We start from the raw sequence: 17,919 nt of genomic DNA on the forward strand, positions 1-17,919 counted from the left end.
CAGGAGGAGGTCTCTTCCACACCAGATGGAGCTTGAGCACAGGACCTCAAAGCCCACCTCCCAGTGATGCACTTCCTTTAACAAGGCCACGTCTGTTCCAACGAGGTCACACCTTCCCATGGACCAAGCATATACAAAGCACCACAAGTACTATCATCATTTTCATATCTGATGTGAAGAGACACTTATGTCACATCCCCCCAGGGATTGATTTGTCCCCACTATGCGATTTTGACATCGCTGGCCCCTGCTGACCTATCTGTAGAGAAATTCCTGTTTATAGCTCAGTTCTTTGTGACCCTCTCAACTATCTTTCCTTCCGTGGGAAAATTAGTTGGCCTCGGGGGGGGGGGGGAGGTAGCATGAGATGATGGAGCTGAGAATAAGGGCCGAGTTGGGAACAGGAGGGGGGGGGATACCATCAGCAAGCTGTGTAGCATTTATGTGTGAGGTTTATTCTGGCGTCCTTCTGAGCTCCCCCCCCCCCCCGGGAGCTTAGCTATTAGTGATTGACACACCTCCAAATCGAGGAAGGAATGGAGGGGACATTCTCTGACCGTTATTTTCCCAGCATGCTATCTCACTGTTTCTCTGCAGCCCACCTCAGTCTCACCCCACTGCCCAAGGCAACCAGGGAAATTAATTACTTCTCTGCTGTGCCTAACTCCCCTGAGCTCTTAAATCCCTTTGCATTGATAAAGCTCTTAATGGTATTTCTCTAATTGTGAGCTGTGAGCTCTTCTTCAGGTAGCCTTTGCTCCTGAGGGCTTGGGTGGTCTTCTGGTGAAGCTGACCCCGTCTCTTGTGGTGTGCTTCTTTGAGAGACCTGTGCCTGTGGGATGTGGCTTAGGGGGGGCAACTTGACCTTTTTTACCAAAGACTTTCTTCTACACTTTTTTTTTTTTTTAAAGAATATGTTCCTACTGGTAAATATGTGTAGAGCTGCTTTTTTAAAAGGCTACCAGTTGACCACGAGACCCTGTTAACTACATGAGTGCTTGCTGAACACACACACACACACACACACACACACACACACACACACAAACATCTACCATGATACATTTCACAGTGTGATACTACAGCCATTCTGCACTACAGCCTCCAGCAGTACAAAAGCCACAAAAGCTGAAAATATCCTGTGTGTAGTATATGTGAATGTGCATTCAAGTGTGCATGTATGTGTGGGTGCATGGGTATTGGTATATGAAGGTCATGCATACCTATGTATGTGTGGGTGCATGTGCATTTGGTTGTCAGAAGACAACCTTTATTCCTGATTATTTTTTCAATATCTCCCTGATGCCAACTGATTTCCCACTGTGCAGCCAGGGTCTCTCTAAAACCCAGATTCCTAGTTTCTCTTCTTTGGTAGAGATGGTTAACTCTCATCTTGCTGGGACAGGCAAGGGCTTTCCCTGCACCTCCAGCAGTATCTACAGCTGCAGCACATCTTTTTATTTTCCAGGCACACTCAACAGTGAGGCACTCTAAACAAGACTCCGTAGCCAAGCTCGCTTCTGCTGTCCCCTACAACGTTGTGTTTATCGCCTTAGATGCCTTAGTTCAGATGGATGGGACTAATACCTGGCTCTACCACTTACTTGTTGTTTGACGTTGGGATTCTAACCCTGGACAAACTGATGAGGTGCATATTTTACACAGCAAGGCAGACCTGGCCTCAAGGCTCTCCCAGCATCCTTCATTCCCTACCTGTAACTTTCTAGCCCAGGAGCTCCTCCCCCCCCCCCCCAGAGACTCTTGCCTGTATAATGCAGACACTTTGGTCTTTCCTCACATCTCTCTTCTCTCCCCCTCTTTGCATTTTCTGTCTCTTTGTGTGTGCATGCTGCCCCCCCTCTCCCTACCTATCTCTGTCTCCCCCCACCACTCCATACTCCCCTGTCTCCCCCACCCCATCCCAATGATAATTTCCCTGTCTTTGATCCTTTTGACCAGTAAACCCATCTAAGATCTGCTCCCCAACAAATCTGCCTTTATATATTCTAATCTAGCTTGAACTGGTTCATTTTGAGGGCAGAGAAATACTTTATCAGGTGGCAGTGCGAAGACACCTGAAACTTCTAAGTCTCAGCTTGAGCATCTTTAAGGGCAAAGGGTCGATCACTAGAAGTCTGGAGACGGGATTCTCAACCTGTAACTCAACTCTCTGAGCCATGGTCATTGCCCCTTCCTATTCACATAGTAAATGACCAGAGATGCAGGTCATGTTTGCAATCATTTCTTGAGACTGAGAGGCCTGAAGGTCAAGGCTCCTTGTCTCTGCCATGGTCCCGTACTTCTCACAAGCAGATATGCAGTGGACAGTGCATGAGGAGTCATATTTCTCCCTCGTGGTCAGACACACTTAATCCACAAGGCATTTGCTTCACTTGGGTGTGTTAAAATATAGGGGCTCAGAGGTCTGATCACCTCAAACCAGAGCCCTATGATTTCAAGCTTGATATTTTTATTTTCTAATCAAGACAGAGAAGGTGGTGATACCATCCTTGTAGAAATAAGTCTATCCATTGACTCTCTGAGGAATTTTGCTCACATTCACATGTGTGTGCATCTGTGTATAAGTGTGTGTGTGTGTTGTATATGTGTGTCACTGTGAGTATATATGTACAGGTGCATTTGGTGCCCTGAGGTTGATGCTGAGAATCAGCTCTGCCATCTTCTACCCTATCCATTGAGCAAAGGTAGTTCAATCAAACCCAGAGCTAACTGATAAGTCCCGTTTGGCTAGTGGTCTGGGATACTCTGTCTTTACTCTCCCAGACTGGAATTATAGCGAGACCAATATGCCTACCCAGTATGTATGTGGATTCTGGGGATTCTTACAAGCAAGAGTCTGAATCACTGAGCCTTGTCCCCCAGCGCCCTGCTCTATCGATTGACACTGAGGTATATGGAGTGTGACAGTCAGTAATATGGAATATGACTATCAGTATTATTGGGATGTCATGGTATTCTTAGTTTGGACCCTCCACAGCCTCTCCTGGAATTGTACTACTCAGATAATCAGATAAACCACAGGGTGCTGGTTAGTGATAAACAAACAAACAACCAGAAAACAAAAAAAAAAAAAAAAAAAAAAAACAAAAAAAAAAAAAAAAAAACAAAAAAAAAAAAAAAACAAACCAACCACCCAAGGTTTCTCTGAGTATAACAGCCCAGTTGTCGTAAAACTGTTGACCAGGCTGACCTTGGACTCACAGAGATCCACCTGCCTATGCCTTCCAAGGTTCAAGATAAAAGGCAGGTGCCGTCATGCCCTGCCAGTTTTAATGCTTTTTAAAAGTCTTGGTTATGGGAGTTGGAGACTTGGCTCAGCAGTAGAGCACAATATATTGATTGTTCTTTCAGGGGACCAGAGTTCAGTTCCCAGAAGGCACATCAGGCCGTTTATATGCCTGTAATTCTACCATGTATGCAAACAGACTTACACATATCTACATAAATAGAACTCAACTTAAAATCTTGGGGACTGTGGTAGAACTGTTCCCTTAGCCATAATGGGATTCTCATGAGTCCTAAGTACTCTTGATTTCAATGGAATTATTCTTCCATTAAAGGGAACTGAGTCCTGCAAGTTGTGTGCTGTGGCACGCACACACTAGCAAGTAAAGTATAATTTTTGTTGTTGTTTTCTCAAGACACACATGTGCCTCCGTGTAACAGTTCTGGCTGTCCTGGAACTCGCTTTGTAGACCAGGCTGCCCTCGAACTCGCAGTGATCCACCTGCCCCTGCCTCCTGAGTGCTGCGATTAGAGACTTGTGCCACCACACCCAGCATGTGCACTATTTTATAAATGTAAGTACTTTTTACAGTTTCTCGTTGCAAATGTTCTTATGCTCCATGGTTTTGAAGAAGCCCATGCTACTAGACATGTAGTCAACATTTAAAATCCGGTCAGCACCACCTTTGGACCAACCTCGGCCCGGAACACGCCCCACCTATCGCCCTCGCCCCTCCCAAGTCTAGAACCAGTGAACCTCTTCGAAGCGCCCCGCCCTCAGCCTCTCCTCCCTGCAGTCCCCGCCTCCCTCGGGGCTGGGGCTACTATGCGCATGCGCGTCAGAACTATACACTTCCCGAAGTCTCCTGCGGCTGGAAAGAAAGGTACTACAGGGCCGATGCCGCGACCCTGTGAATTCCGGGAGCCTGTCAGGTAAAGTTCTCCGGCTTCAGGCACTGGAGCCCGACCTAGCCTGGCTCCGATTACGGCACAGACCCGAGTCTGATGTCCCGCCTATCCACCCTGCAGTTCCTTGGGGCTTCCCCTCCAGCAGGAAATTTGCACTTCTGCTCCTGCGGTCAGAGTTGGGATTTAACCTAACAATATTCTCTCTCTCTCTCTCTCTCTCTCTCTCTCTCTCTCTCTCTCTCTCTCTCTCTCTCTCTCTCTCTCTCTCTCTCTCTCTCTCTCTCTCTCTCTCTCTCTCTCTCTCTCTCCCCCCCCCCTCTCTCTCTCACACACACACACACACACACACACACACACACACACACACACACGCAGGCGTGTCCTCATCCCCAAAACATGCCTTTCCCTTTTGCCAGTCTGAGTCACTCTTCAGTAATTCCCACAGCAGAACCTCAGAACCCCATCATGGCCAATTCTGAGTCAACCATACCGGGTTCAAGTTCCTGGGTCGCTTCTTCCACCTATGATTGAGATTCTTGCTCAAGGTACAGCTCCCAGCCTGGGCTCACTTATAACTAACTACAGGGCTTGTCCTGAGAACTCAATACAGAGTGATCCAGCCTTGCTCGGAACTATTACTCCTACTTTGATGGTATAGTCTCAAGACAGTTTCTAGATTTTAGTTGCCCTGTTATCTCTGGGCAGCTCTAGGGGCTGTTTAAAAGACTTCTTCCTGATTAGCTGGCTAATTGGCTTTTCTGGACAGGGGCCTGTGAGCATTGGCTGTACTGAGTGCCGACTTTCACTGACCCTTTCCAGGACGTTTGACTGGTTTGCAGCCAGCTCTTGGTCAAGTGGAGGGGGCGGGGCAAGGAGAATAAGCAAACCCTTCTAACCAAAGGCTTGTAAGGATGCCCTAGTGATTAACACTCACAGCTCAGAGTCACCTTGTGCATGAACCGGACACTTTGTCTTCACGGCTACCCTCAAGGATGTTCCAGATGTGGACTAAAAGTCTCCAGGAGATGATGTCAATATTTTTTTCCATGCGTAGCCCAGGCTGATCTCAAACTTTTGGTAGTCCTGCTTCAGTCTCCCAAGCACAAGTGTGAGCTGCTACACTGGGCTCCATCCATTTTCTTGAGAGGAAGGGAGTTCTGGCTGATGTAAACATCTGCTTTTGCCCAGTCATACTCAAAAATATTGCAAACAAACGTACACATTCTACAGCCACTGTGACAAAGTCCTATGAACTATATGACTTAAGGGATACCAATTTAGCCTCTCGTGAGTCTGAAGGCCCATAATCGGGTCTGAAGTCCATATTCAAGGTGTTAGCAAGAACAAAATCAGAAGTCTCTGGGTATGCTCTTTTGCCCTTTTCTGCAGCTCTTGGGTTCACATCCCTTCCTCTCTCTGTGAGAACATGTGTGTGTGTGTGTGTGTGTGTGTGTGTGTGTGTGTGTGTGTGTGTGGCATGTATAGCCTCTTCCTTCAAAGGCACTTGTCTTTGGATTGGGAGTTCTCATTTCTGAGTAAAGCCACATCCCCAGGCTCCAAGTTGACATGAATGAGGTCACTATCCGACGCACCATGTAAACAAGTGGCATAAAGCTTGTCCAAGGGACTCAGAAAGAGCTACATGAAAAGGAACCATTTCTGGTGGTGAATCTAAATGTTTGCGTAACCGTCAGTAATGGTCCTCAAAGTACAGTCCCTTGAGCTGTCACAGCAGCAATCTTGTCACTTTGGCAGTTGGGTCAAGTGCTTCTTCTCAGGACTCACCTCAAAGTCACTGAGTCAGGTTTTGGGGTAAGTCCCAAAGACTATTGGGATCAGCCTTGTAGCAGATCCTGTGACTGTTTGAGTTTGAGAATTACTTTTACAGAGTAGCTGGGTTTGTGAATATGGCAGAAGGACCAGGCAAGCCTCATGAAGAGTTTTTGGTACACCTGTCCTGTCTGCAGGTAACAATTCTAACTCTTCTCCCAAAGCATTTGGAACAAAACCAGAGCCTCCCTAACTCAGCCAATGCTCTACCACTAAGCTACATCCCAAGCTTCTCTTTTATTTTATTTTTATTTTAGAACATAGTCTAGAGTTCAAAGCTGACCTTGAACTTACTCTGTAAACCAAGGATGCCTTGAACTTGTCATCCTCCTGCCTCATCCTCCTGCCTCATCCTCCCCAATAGCCGGGACTACAGTAAGGTCCAGTTTATTTACAGATATCAAAGTTAAAGCGTCAGGTTACTGGGAAAATGTTTTACCATATGGACGTGTCATAGGCAGGCCTGGGACTCACTGTGCTGCTGAGGATAACCATTAACTCCAGGTTCTCCCACCTTGGCCTCTCACATGCAGACATTACATACATGCACAACCTGGCTTACACTGGAATTTGTAAAATGTAATTTGCCTTTCAAAGCTGACTCACGTATGCAACATGGAATTGGTGTTTTTGCCTCTGTCAATCTTGCCAATGCATGGCATTTAAGTAGTGTGATTTCTGCCAGGTTATTGGAAAACTATGAGACTCAGAAACGAACTCCAAAATACACACACACACACACACACACACACACACACACACACAAATAGATCAGCAGGGCTAGGTGCTTGCTGCCACAGCTCTCCTTACTTGAGATTTTGTCGTGTCTTCCTCTTAGAAACAACCTGATAGATGATGCCAAGGCCCGCCTGAGAAAGTTTGATGTCGGGACCAGATACTCCCACTTGTCCTCTAATAAATACTCGGTTCTTCTGCCATTGCTGGCCAGGGGAGAAAAGCTGTACTTGCTGTTTACGGTCCGCTCAGACAAGGTGGGTGACAAGAAGCTCTTGTGACATCTCAGGGCTTTCAAAAACACCCTTCTGTCACTTCCTCCTTATCTCAAAGCTGCCGATATCAAATGAACCTTCGATATCATGCTGTTGGAGGGACAATGGAAGGGCACAGGATGAAGTGGGGTTTTGTTTGTTTGGTGATTTTGAGACACAGGTTTGTTGGCTTTATTGCTCAAGCTAGCCTTGAGCTTAGGACAGTCTGCCTATCTCTGCCTCCCAAGTGCTAACTTAAGTTTTGGGGTTCATTTTTTTTTAGTGTGTGTGTGTGTGTGTGTGTGTGTGTGTGTGTTTGTGTGTACATGGTTGTAGAGACCAGGGGAAGACAATAAGTGGCCTCCTCTGTTACTGTCTGCCTCGTTACCTTGGAGCTTGTGGTGTTAGTGTAGGCATGGCTTGTCTGCTGCCACAATCTCTCTTTACCCCACCTCGGACGTGGAGGTTAAGATATGCACAGCCATGTCAGCCTCATAAGATGGAAGTACAAACTGGTACAGTCATTTTTACTCACTGAGCCACCCCCTCGACCCAACATAGCATTTGTCAAAGAGGTTTCAGAAAGAAAAAAAAGAGGAAATTTATCTTATAAAATTAGAAAACATTTTTAGACCAGGGTTTCTTAATGTTGGTGCTTAAACAGCCCTGGGATCCAAACCACCCTTCATTGACCAGCCTTCTTGTGCACTGTAGGATATTCAGGGTCATTGTGAGTCTCCTATATCAGCAGCACACACAGGCACATCTGCGTGATGACATCATGTCTCCAGGCAGTACCACTGATCCTGGCAGAATGGGGGTGAAAAATTATCTCATCAACAATGACTCGGTTAGACTAATCCACCTCAGGTAGACTAGAACATACTCTTAGTGGCCTAACCCTGAAGCCAGCTGCCCATGTTGAATGAAGGACTGAAATTATGAACTCTCTCTGTTTATAGCCACACCACGCTATATGTTCCTGTCTCTCCCGTGTAGTTGTCCTTCCTTGCTGTTGGAAATATTTCCCAGAGAGAATTGGGGGGGAAAATGGCCATTTCAAGGTTATCCCCAAGATAGAAAGAAATAGACCATGAAAATAGCATCATGGCCTTCCAAGCAGAATAATTAAAAACTGTCTCAATGGTTGCATATAAAGAAATGTGCAAATAAATACCCCGATTCGTACTTGTTTATATAGGTTACTCTTGTTTTATGTGCATTGGTGTTTTGCCTGCATGTCTGTGTGAGGGTGTCAGAAGCCCTAGGACTGGAGTGTGAGCTGCCATGTGGGTGCTGGGAATAGAACCCAGGCCGCCAGTGCCCTTAACTGCTGAGCTGTCTCTCCAACCCCCAACAGAACTGTGGTGAGCCTTTTTTACTATAGGACGAGCAAGTGATAGAAGTCCACATAGTGATCAAAATCCAGCTTCTCAGAGGAGAGAAACACTCAGCTGGGACTGGGAAAATGGGGTCTGTTCTCAGCTCTAGTAAGCACAGATGAAGTGCTTATAGCCTCTCTCTCTGTACCCCCCCCACAGTGTGCGTGTATGTGTGCACATGCGCACATGTGTGTGAGATTATCAGAAAAACAATAAAGCCAATATAAGACTAAAGCCTCTGGCCAGTGGTACTGATTTGATAGCATTATGCCCACCAATCATAAAGGTCCTTATTATTTATTTACTTTTAAGTTTTAAAGACTTATTTCCTTATGTGTATAAGTTCTTTGGCCGAATAAATGTAAGTGTGTGCCACATGTGCTCAGTGCCCACATAGGGAGGAAGAGAGAGCATCAGATACACTGGGACTGGAGCTCTAGGTGGTCGTGACCCACCGTGTGAACTGAACCTGGGTCCTTTGCAAGAACAGTAAGCCATTTTAACCACTGAGCCATCTCTCCGGCACTGAAGGTCATGTAAAAAAAAAAAGAATAGTTAAAAATCCCCTCAGCTCTGACTGCAAGCCCTACCTGTCTACGAAACAGGGAAACAGAGTTCTCCCTGCGGCTGCTCCTGGGGACTGCCTAGTGACTCCTGCCAAGATGGAGCTCTAACATGAACTTCATCCCCACCTCCTCCTTTTACATTTTATATAGAGACAGGGTCTCACCAAATTTCCCAAACTGGCCTTGAAATAGACCCATCACGCCTTGAACTTGCCATTCATCTGCCTCAACACCCCAGTCAGCTGGGATCACAGGCATGTGTCACCAGGCCTACTTCTGGAAGATCCCCCCCAACCCCTTTGGAAAAACTAAAGTGTTGTTTAATGTATGTGCTGGGTGAGGGGCATGTATGCCATGGTGCCAGTATGGAAATCAGAGGGTAACTGTGGAGGCTGCTGCTCTCTCCTTCAACGTTCACGAGGTTTCCAAGGATCCAGTGTAGGCATCAGGATAGCACCAAAGGTGCTTTTATGAGCAGAATTATCTCACTGATCCTAGAGCAGAGGTTTTAATGTCTTAAAACCTTGTTTTCCTCACATCTAGAGATGGGACTGAAAGCTATCTTGTACGCAGTGTGCAACAGAGCAATGCTAAGTGCCTGGCACATGTTTGTGCTCACTGGCACTGATTGTTCCATGTTACCTTTTCTCTTTGCCCAGTCTAGCATAGGTAAGACCCAGAAACCCAGAGTCCAGGAGCCTCGGGGTTATGGTGTTCAAAGGAACAAAACAGGGATTGTCCTTTTGGGTCAGAGGTATTAGAAGAGTTAGACAGCATAGTAGGGACTCTGATACAAGATCAGCTCTATGAGGAAAGGGAGTCCCTTCTTGTAGATCTTAGAAGAAGGGAAGTTCTGAAGGTCGTCAGGTGAGTTCCAGGCAGGTGATGGGAAAGGAGAATGGGTCTTGCATTGCCAGGAAGAATTGTCAAGCTGTAGAACAGGCATGAGGAAGAGAGGTAGAGGGCTATATCAATTAAGATGTGTTCCCCTCATAGGGGTAGAAACATCCTTGTGCATGGCAGTCTTGTACCCTGAGGCAGGGAACTTCCCTAGGGAAGGGAGAATGTTTTTACGTGTGTGTGTGTGTGTGTGTGTGTGTGTGTGCACATGTGTGTACATGTACATATATATTCCTGAATATAACCCCCTTAGTCCATATGATGTTACTCATACATGTTTCGATGGCTGAGCATTTGGTATTGGGTAATGACTATTTTCCCTCTTCCCACTCCTCCTTAGTTGCCTGCAGCTCTCTACGTAGGGTTGAGGCCTCTTGGGCTTTCACACTCCTCTTTGGCATGTCTCTTGGTTTCATCTTTGGTCAACTCAAGTTTAGGCCATTGTGTTGGGGAGAGTTTATGAGTGTTTCTTAGTCATGTCAGAAGCTATATTGCGTTTTGAGACAGAGTCTCTTGCTGGCTCTGGGCCTCACCGGTTAGGCTAGGATGACATACACAAAGTAACAATTGGTTTAAAAACATTTTTAAAGACAAGAATTTAAAAGAGAATAAGAAAGGGTGTGTATGAGAGGATTTGGGGAAAGAGGACAGGGAAGTAATAAGTGATTTAATTCTATTATAATCTTATAAAAAATAAAAACCAAACAAAAGAGCTCAGTGCAGATGGCAGCTAAGGAATGGTACTCCAAGTTGACTGTTGGCTTCTACATGCACATGTAAACATGGCGACCAACAGAAACACACATGTATACCCAACAGACATATACACAGCTTACACTATGTATAGATGGGAACAGATTATGAGCTCCTATGTGTCGATAGAACCCTTTCCCTGTGAAGAGTTGGGTTAGGTATTTTTTAATGCACTTGCTTCAACACAGCAGAATGTTTTCTAAGAGTAGACAGAGCTCTCAGGAATTCAAAAGGTCCTGTTCGCTATTAATTGGAGTTGAGGTGGAAGGTCACTTGAATTGGATTGTCGTACTCTGGGTCTCTTTGAAGAGCTTCCAAAACAATGTTTAAATCAGATCTGTATTTCTATCAAGTCTGATAAGTCCTTGAGGATGCCCCTGTCCCCAGCTACTGGAGTGTTGAATGTACAAACAACAAATCACATTTTAGAAGTGATGTAACAGGCAGTTTTTTTTTTAAGTCTTTTCTAAGACAGACATGCTGCAGTAGACAGAAAATGGCTTTCCTCTTCCTACTCCCAAGTCTGTCACTGATAAGGGAATGTGTGAGGCCATGGCTGCTGAAGCTGATCTTTTAGAACTCAACATTTATAGAAGGGAAGACCTGTGCCTGTTTTCAAATGAGTTGTCCAGGGCTGGGAGTGAAACACAGTGGTAGGGCACTTCCCTAGTACGCATAAAGCCCTGGCTCACCCCTCAGCACCATCAAATAAAATGAGTGAATGAATAAAAACCACAAGCTTGCTAAGGCAGAATAATCAGCTACAGAAAACTAAATAAAGTTCACAACAGCCTTAGTCCTCTCAAAGGACTGTAACAAAATACCTCATTCTGGATGGCTTTTGAACAACAAATGTTTCCTATGCCCATGGAGGCTGGGAAGTTCGCTATCAAGGCATCTGCAGATCAAGCACTCAGTGCTGCCTTCTCTTTCTGCTTCGCAGATGATGATTTTCCTTATGTGTTCATGGCAAGAAAGGAGCAGTAAGTGCCTCTGCACCTCCTTTATAAATGCTCTAACTCATTGACAGGGCTTTGTTTATTGTGCTTTCTCAAGAGCCAGACTCCGAATGGCATTGCCTGTGTCTGTTTCTGTGCTCATGTTGTCTTTTACAGATATGTAGAGAAAAATCAGGAAGGAGAGAAATCTGCAAGGTTATCACTGTAAGATCTCTCTCTCTCTGTCTGTCTCTCTGTGTGTGTATATTATATTTCAAGATAATATATATATATTATCTTGAATAAATAACACTTAAAACATCAATGAATTGAAATGAGCAAAAATATTTATGAACTTGTGAGTTTTCCAAATAAAATAAACTTGCATCTTTAGGTGTGTTTTCTGTGCAGTATTTTATTTCTTCAAGTTCATATATTACCTGATTTGCATCAGGGATATTCTCATGGCCTATATGTACTAGATATAATATATTAAAAATCTTACTCAAGGGGTATGTGGTATGTGGTTAAATATAAAAGTAGCACACACACTACAGGAATAAGTAGCTAGCTTCAATTTAATATTAATATTGAGTAAAAATGTTTTCATAGTTTCATGATGGGGGATTTTTCCAAACGGATATATTTCCCAACCTCTCTAATAAAGTTATTGGTGTTTAAAATAGTTAATAAAGTAAGTTGTGTGTGTATGCACACGTGTGTGTGTATACATTTAGTGTGAGTGCATGTGTACCATGGCATTCAGGCGACATCAGGATCACTTTCAAGCATTATACTTTTCTCCTTCCACCATGTTGGGTTGGGGTTCAGACTCATGTGTGTCCTTACCTGCTGATTCCATCTCACCAGCCCTGGTGTTTTGTGTCAAGGATTCAAGGGAAAACATTATCTCAGACTCTGTAGATGCTGAGTTGATATTTGTTAAATTCCTAAATGCTTCTAAAACTGAACTCTCACTTTGTAACTTTGTTCTTTGCATCCCCCAGCTGAGAAGGGAACCTGGAGAAGTCTGCTTCCCTGGAGGAAAGAGGGACCCTGTGGATGCAGATGACACAGCTACTGCTCTCCGTGAAGCCCAGGAGGAGGTGGGGTTGCATCCCCACCAAGTGGAGGTGGTCTCTCACCTGGTGCCATATCTGTTTGATGTAAGGACTGGCATGGGTCCTCCTGAGCTCTCAGGGGCTTCCACATTCATCCAAACAAGTCCCAAGAGCACTGGGCTCAGAGCCAGGAGAACTGGGTCTCCGTGTGGACTCTGCTCCTCATGAGCCCTGTGTCCCTTCTCATGCCATCTAGGGAGAAAGGGGAGCTACCTCCACGAACTTCAGACCGTTGCCATGGAACGCTGGTGTACTTAGACGTGCTCCACTGACGTTCAGTTGGTGTGCCCATTTCTCCCGGACACGCTGATTTTTAAGAACGTGGTTGAAAATAATGTGTTATTATGCAGCATGCCAAATGGTATCCCCCTTGGAAGGGCCCAGTGTTTTCTGTTTAATGTCATTCATTTTTGATGCACACTTTGGTAAAGAGTCTTCTTGTCACAGAGCTGGGGGCCATTCTCTCCTCAGCATCAACTTACATACTCCCCTGCATTGATTGTCAGGTTGCTGTGGTCCTTGGATCTGTAATGATCTCTCACACTTGATGTTTTATCATGGCAGTTTTAAGATGTTCTGGATGTCTTCGGTTAAGGAATTTTTTAAAAAAGATTTTACTTTTATTTATGTATATGTAGCGGGTGACTTATGCATCCAGAATCCCACGGAGGCCAAAAGAGAGTGTCAAATCCACTAGAACTGAAGTTATAGACAGTCGGGAGCCACTTGAGAAGGATACTGGGAACCCGAACTCTGCTTCTCTGTGGGAACCGGAAGTGCTCTTCGCTGTTGAACCAGCTCTCCTGCCCCTGGGCCTGTCTTGGTTAGATTAGGCTAAGAATGTGGGAGACGAAGAACGAAGAACGAGAGTATTCAAAAGGCCACTGTTTGCCTACATTCCTGTGTGGCTCGGGACTTCTGTATCTTATAAACCAAGCAGCAGAGGAAAGCCTGGAGCTGGGATAGCCGGCTCTCATTGGCTGTTGTACTGTAACAGCCCCTGCTGGACTTCAGGGTCACTTGTCAGTTTTAACTGTTACATCAGCATTATTTTTATCAGTACAAATGTACTACTGGAACTGTTTAAATGCCTGTCCAGAACAATGGCAGATTAGAAGTCATTTGTTTTCGTGTCATGACACCCAGATCTCCTATGATACCTGATACTGCTGTGGTCCATTGGCCACAACTAAGAAACAAGGTTAGAAGATTATTATGAACTAAAGCCATACTTCCTTTACCCATTTTCTTATTGTCTTCCCTTCTGCTCTTGACCCCACCCTACATTTCAGATTGCATCCAGTTGACAGATACACAGAAACAGGGAGACAGAGATAGGGAGATGTAGGTAGAGAAAAGAGAACATTAATGAAAGGGAAATAGAACAGCATTTTCTTCTTTAGATACATGTTCTAATGGGGTGATTTTCAATTGTCTGCAAATTTCCCAATACATTTTGGGAATTTAGACCTTTGGAGCTTAAACCTTTATTGACTGATTAGGTTAATGCTATTTAGGTTAACCTAAGTTCCTCAAATCAGAGTAGCTTCATTTCCACTATCCCTGAAATCTGCAGAATTGTATGTGCATGGACAAATTAAGGGGATTTACAGATGCCTCAGGCAGCTTTCTGTTAATCTTAACAAATACCCGAGCTAAGCAACTTATAGGGTATGATGGTTAGTTTTAAATGTCAAGTTGCCACAACCTAGAATCATCTGGATAGAGAGTCTTAATGGAATTATCTAGATTGGATTGGCCTTCCCTACTACCCCTTGTATGTGTCAGGGTAGAGCATGTCTTTGTTGTTAATGGATATAGGAGTGCTCAGCCCATTGTGGGCAGCACCATCCCCTAGGCAGGTGGTCCTAGGCTCTAAAAAAGCTACCTAAGCATACACTATCTTGAGAGCCAGAAAACAGCATCATTCATGGTTCTTGCCTCATATCTTTGCTATGAACCCAATTTCTTGCTCAGAGGCAATACTGTGTCCTTCTTTGAGTTCTTATCTTGACTTCCTCAGTGATGGACTATGAACTAGAGTTGTGAAACAAATGGCTCTTTCTCCCCCAACATGACTTTTGATGAGAGTGTTTGTCACAGAAGTATATATGAAACTAGAGCATAGAGGGGAGATATACTTCAGCTCCTAGATTTGGAGATACTGATTCCATGGGTAGTTGGCCCCATTGCTTTGGGGGCCATAATGAAACAGCTCATTCTGGCATATCCTGTCGGAATTTTCTTGAGACCTCTATCATCCCTCTAGGTCTTTCTCGTAGGCAGCGGCTCTCTGCTAAGAACTCACCATTTGGTAGGTAGAGATAGCTTTAAAACATCATGCACAGAGGTTCTTACTGGGTTGACACTCCGCACAGCCGTCCTCCACCAGTGGCTGGGGCTGATCATGGAAACCCAGTTCCTTGTCTCTAGTTAGAATATTCTCCACAATACCCTGCCTGCCTCCTTCACCAGCTTTTTCTCTCCCCCCCTTAGCCTCTCACCAGTTTCTCCTGGCAGCATAACTTTGTAGTTAATGGATACAGGAGTGCTCAGCCCGTATACATATCCATTAACTACAAAAATAAAATATTGCTTGCCTCTAAGCCTTTGGCTCAGTATCTGCTCTGGAAAACTTCGTGACTCTGAGAGTATGCCCTTATGCGGGACCCAGCAAGATGGAGGGTCTTGGTGACCTATGATCTCAGATTGACTGCCCTAAGGCCATTTAGGGTCTGTGTTTCTCTTATCTCCTCTCTATCTAAAGGTTGTCGTTTACCCTGGGTGTAGTTAATAGTATGACCTGTTTCCATTCCTAGACACTCTTTGGCTGTATCTACCTATGAGAGGTTCCCATAGGCCTGTGTAACATTTTCTAGACACCCATCTCACAGTGTACCTGCCTCTGGGTTTCCCCAGTCACTTCCTGATGACCCAGGAACTTCAAACCAGAGACCATACCCGTGTTCAGTTGCTGTCTCTCTTGCTGGCTTTCCAGTGGAGGTGAAGACCCTCCATTTGGTAGACAGCCTGAGCTATTTGCCAGTATTTGTACTTTCTAAATAAAGTTTCACAATACAAATATGTGTATTACTAAACTATAGTCTATAAGCAATTCTGTATCTATTTTTCTCTAAGTACAAGTATGCCCCAAGTAATATCATGTCATTTTCTGTTGGTAGGACATCATTCCCCTGTCCACAGCAAGAGCAAAGGGTATGTGACATCATTCCAGTGTATGACTTCCGCCATAGTTTAACCTAAGTGTCCGTCAGCGAGAGGTAGCCACTGTGGAGTTCAGAGTTGTTTGCAGAGAGAGCTTCTGCTTTGCTTGTGTATCTTTACTTGCATGGAGGGATTTATAAAGTAGACATACTTACACAAATGGGATTCCTAAGTCAAGGGGATCATGAAGCTAATAACACCATTTCATAGTTATACCAGCATTTACACCACACACACACACATACACACACACACACACACACACACACACACTTTCAGAATCTTCTCAGATACCAAAACCAGTAGAGGATCTTTCTCACATGGGGGACATATTTGTGTCTGGATCACTATCCCCGCCCACCTTGTACTGTAGCTTTCGACTTCCCTCTCCTAGAGCTGACCTGAGTTTGATCTTTGGAATCCTGTCACTGTACTTCGTAATTTGCAAACTTTGGTTTCTGCTTTCAGAACAATGCACTGGTAACCCCCGTCGTGGGTTTTCTCGACCACAACTTCCAGGCCCAGCCTAATGCTGATGAAGTGAAGGATGTGTTCCTCGTGCCTTTGGACTATTTCCTTCATCCCCAAGTCTACTACCAGAACCACTTCACATTCTCTGGGAACTATTTCGTCGTCCATTGCTTCGAGTACACAGACCCTGAGAGCGGCATGAAGTACCTCATCAAGGGAATGACCTCAAAACTGGCTGTGTTGACTGCCTTAATTATTTTGGAAAAAAGCCCTTCATTCGAGATTGAGTTTGATCTCCATGACCTGATAGCATCTTGTGAAAAGACCTTTCTTCGTAGATATTCTTCAAGCAAGTTGTAAAAACACCGAAACCCAAAAGAACATATACGAGGTCTTTGTGTGAGGTTATGCTTAGAACAACAGCATTAGCAAGTGACATCTGACAGGTGAATATTTTTTCTACAACATGACTGTGAGGACCTTGCCTGGTTTCCAGTTGCTATTTTTTTCATCTAGAACACCAAAAGTCTTTCAAAACTGGAAAAATGCAAGGGCATGGCAATATAATTTTACCCATTAAAAATGTCAGTATTTTTAATCATTTTAGGGGTATCTGTCACATAGTAGGCACTTAATAAATATTTGTCAAATACATGACTCACAATATTCATCATATTTTAAAGTATTTGAAATATATTTTTAATCCATTGTTTCACCTGGCAAAAACTTCTGGCTAACCCTCAAACCTAACCTCTTGGAACTTGGGAAATAGTTCCACCAATATAGTGCCTGTCTTGTAGGCATGCAGATCTGAGTTCAATCACCCATGTACAATGACCCAGGTATGGTGGTGTACATTTGTAATCCCAGCATTGGGGACACAGGACATGGCATCTCTGAGGCTTTCTGTCCAGGCAGTCTACCCTACTTGACAAGCTCCAGGCCAATGAGTGCCTCTGTTTTAAAAAAGGTTAGTGGTGCCAAAGGAGTGACACCGAAGATTGACCTCAACACACATGTACATACACACACTTCACCCTCCCTCAATTCCATGGCAGTAGAGGTTAAGCTGGGTCAGCAGTCTCCCCAGGATTGCTATCAAATGGATCCCTGGGATTTAGTTTGCAGTAATGTGATGTAAGAGAAAGATGACTTTGCCAGTTACATTTTATTTAAGAGAGAAAAGCAGCTCCCCTGGAGCTCCACTTTCTGTCTTCCGTGAGCTACAGCGTAGATGCATCTACAACCCAACCATGACCAGGTAGGTGAAGAAGTTCCCTAAGGGAATGGCAGAAAGCAAAGAACGGTCAGCTGTCTCTCTGAGCAACTCTGCAACAAAGCAGCCCTTGGAACGGAGTGGTTCACAGCGGTCAGTGATGGTTGACAATGATAAAATTCTGTCATCTTTCTGCATTACAATTGTGGGTCCTTTCATACTGCTCCAACCCTAAAAATTTCTATAATACTTGAAAATGACAAGATGAATACTCATCCAAACTCAAGGGATTGCAAGCAAGATTGACATCCCAGTTCTGACTCTGTGTGAAAACGCTGTGATGTGTGCAGGAGGGGGCGTGACTTCCCAAGCA

General features: G+C 44.6%; 1 protein-coding gene across 2 annotated transcripts; it reads left to right on the forward strand.

The window, feature by feature from the left end:
• The first annotated feature begins 4,092 nt into the window (after positions 1-4,092).
• On the forward strand, positions 4,093-16,974 carry NUDT7 (nudix hydrolase 7). Of its 2 annotated transcripts, none has more exons than XM_080936816.1 (4): positions 4,093-4,179; positions 6,824-6,977; positions 12,521-12,679; positions 16,328-16,974. In XM_080936816.1, exons 1-4 carry the CDS (start codon positions 4,145-4,147, stop codon positions 16,688-16,690), a joined length of 711 nt encoding a protein of 236 aa, XP_080792942.1. In that variant the 5' UTR covers positions 4,093-4,144; the 3' UTR covers positions 16,691-16,974. The 2 variants fall into 2 exon arrangements, with proteins under 2 accessions (XP_080792942.1, XP_080792943.1); XM_080936817.1 differs by having other exon boundaries at positions 12,521-12,619.
• Positions 16,975-17,919: the final 945 nt, after the last annotated feature.

Source organism: Micromys minutus, assembly GCF_963924665.1.
Source record: "Micromys minutus genome assembly, chromosome: 24".
Taxonomy (NCBI): domain Eukaryota; kingdom Metazoa; phylum Chordata; class Mammalia; order Rodentia; family Muridae; genus Micromys; species Micromys minutus.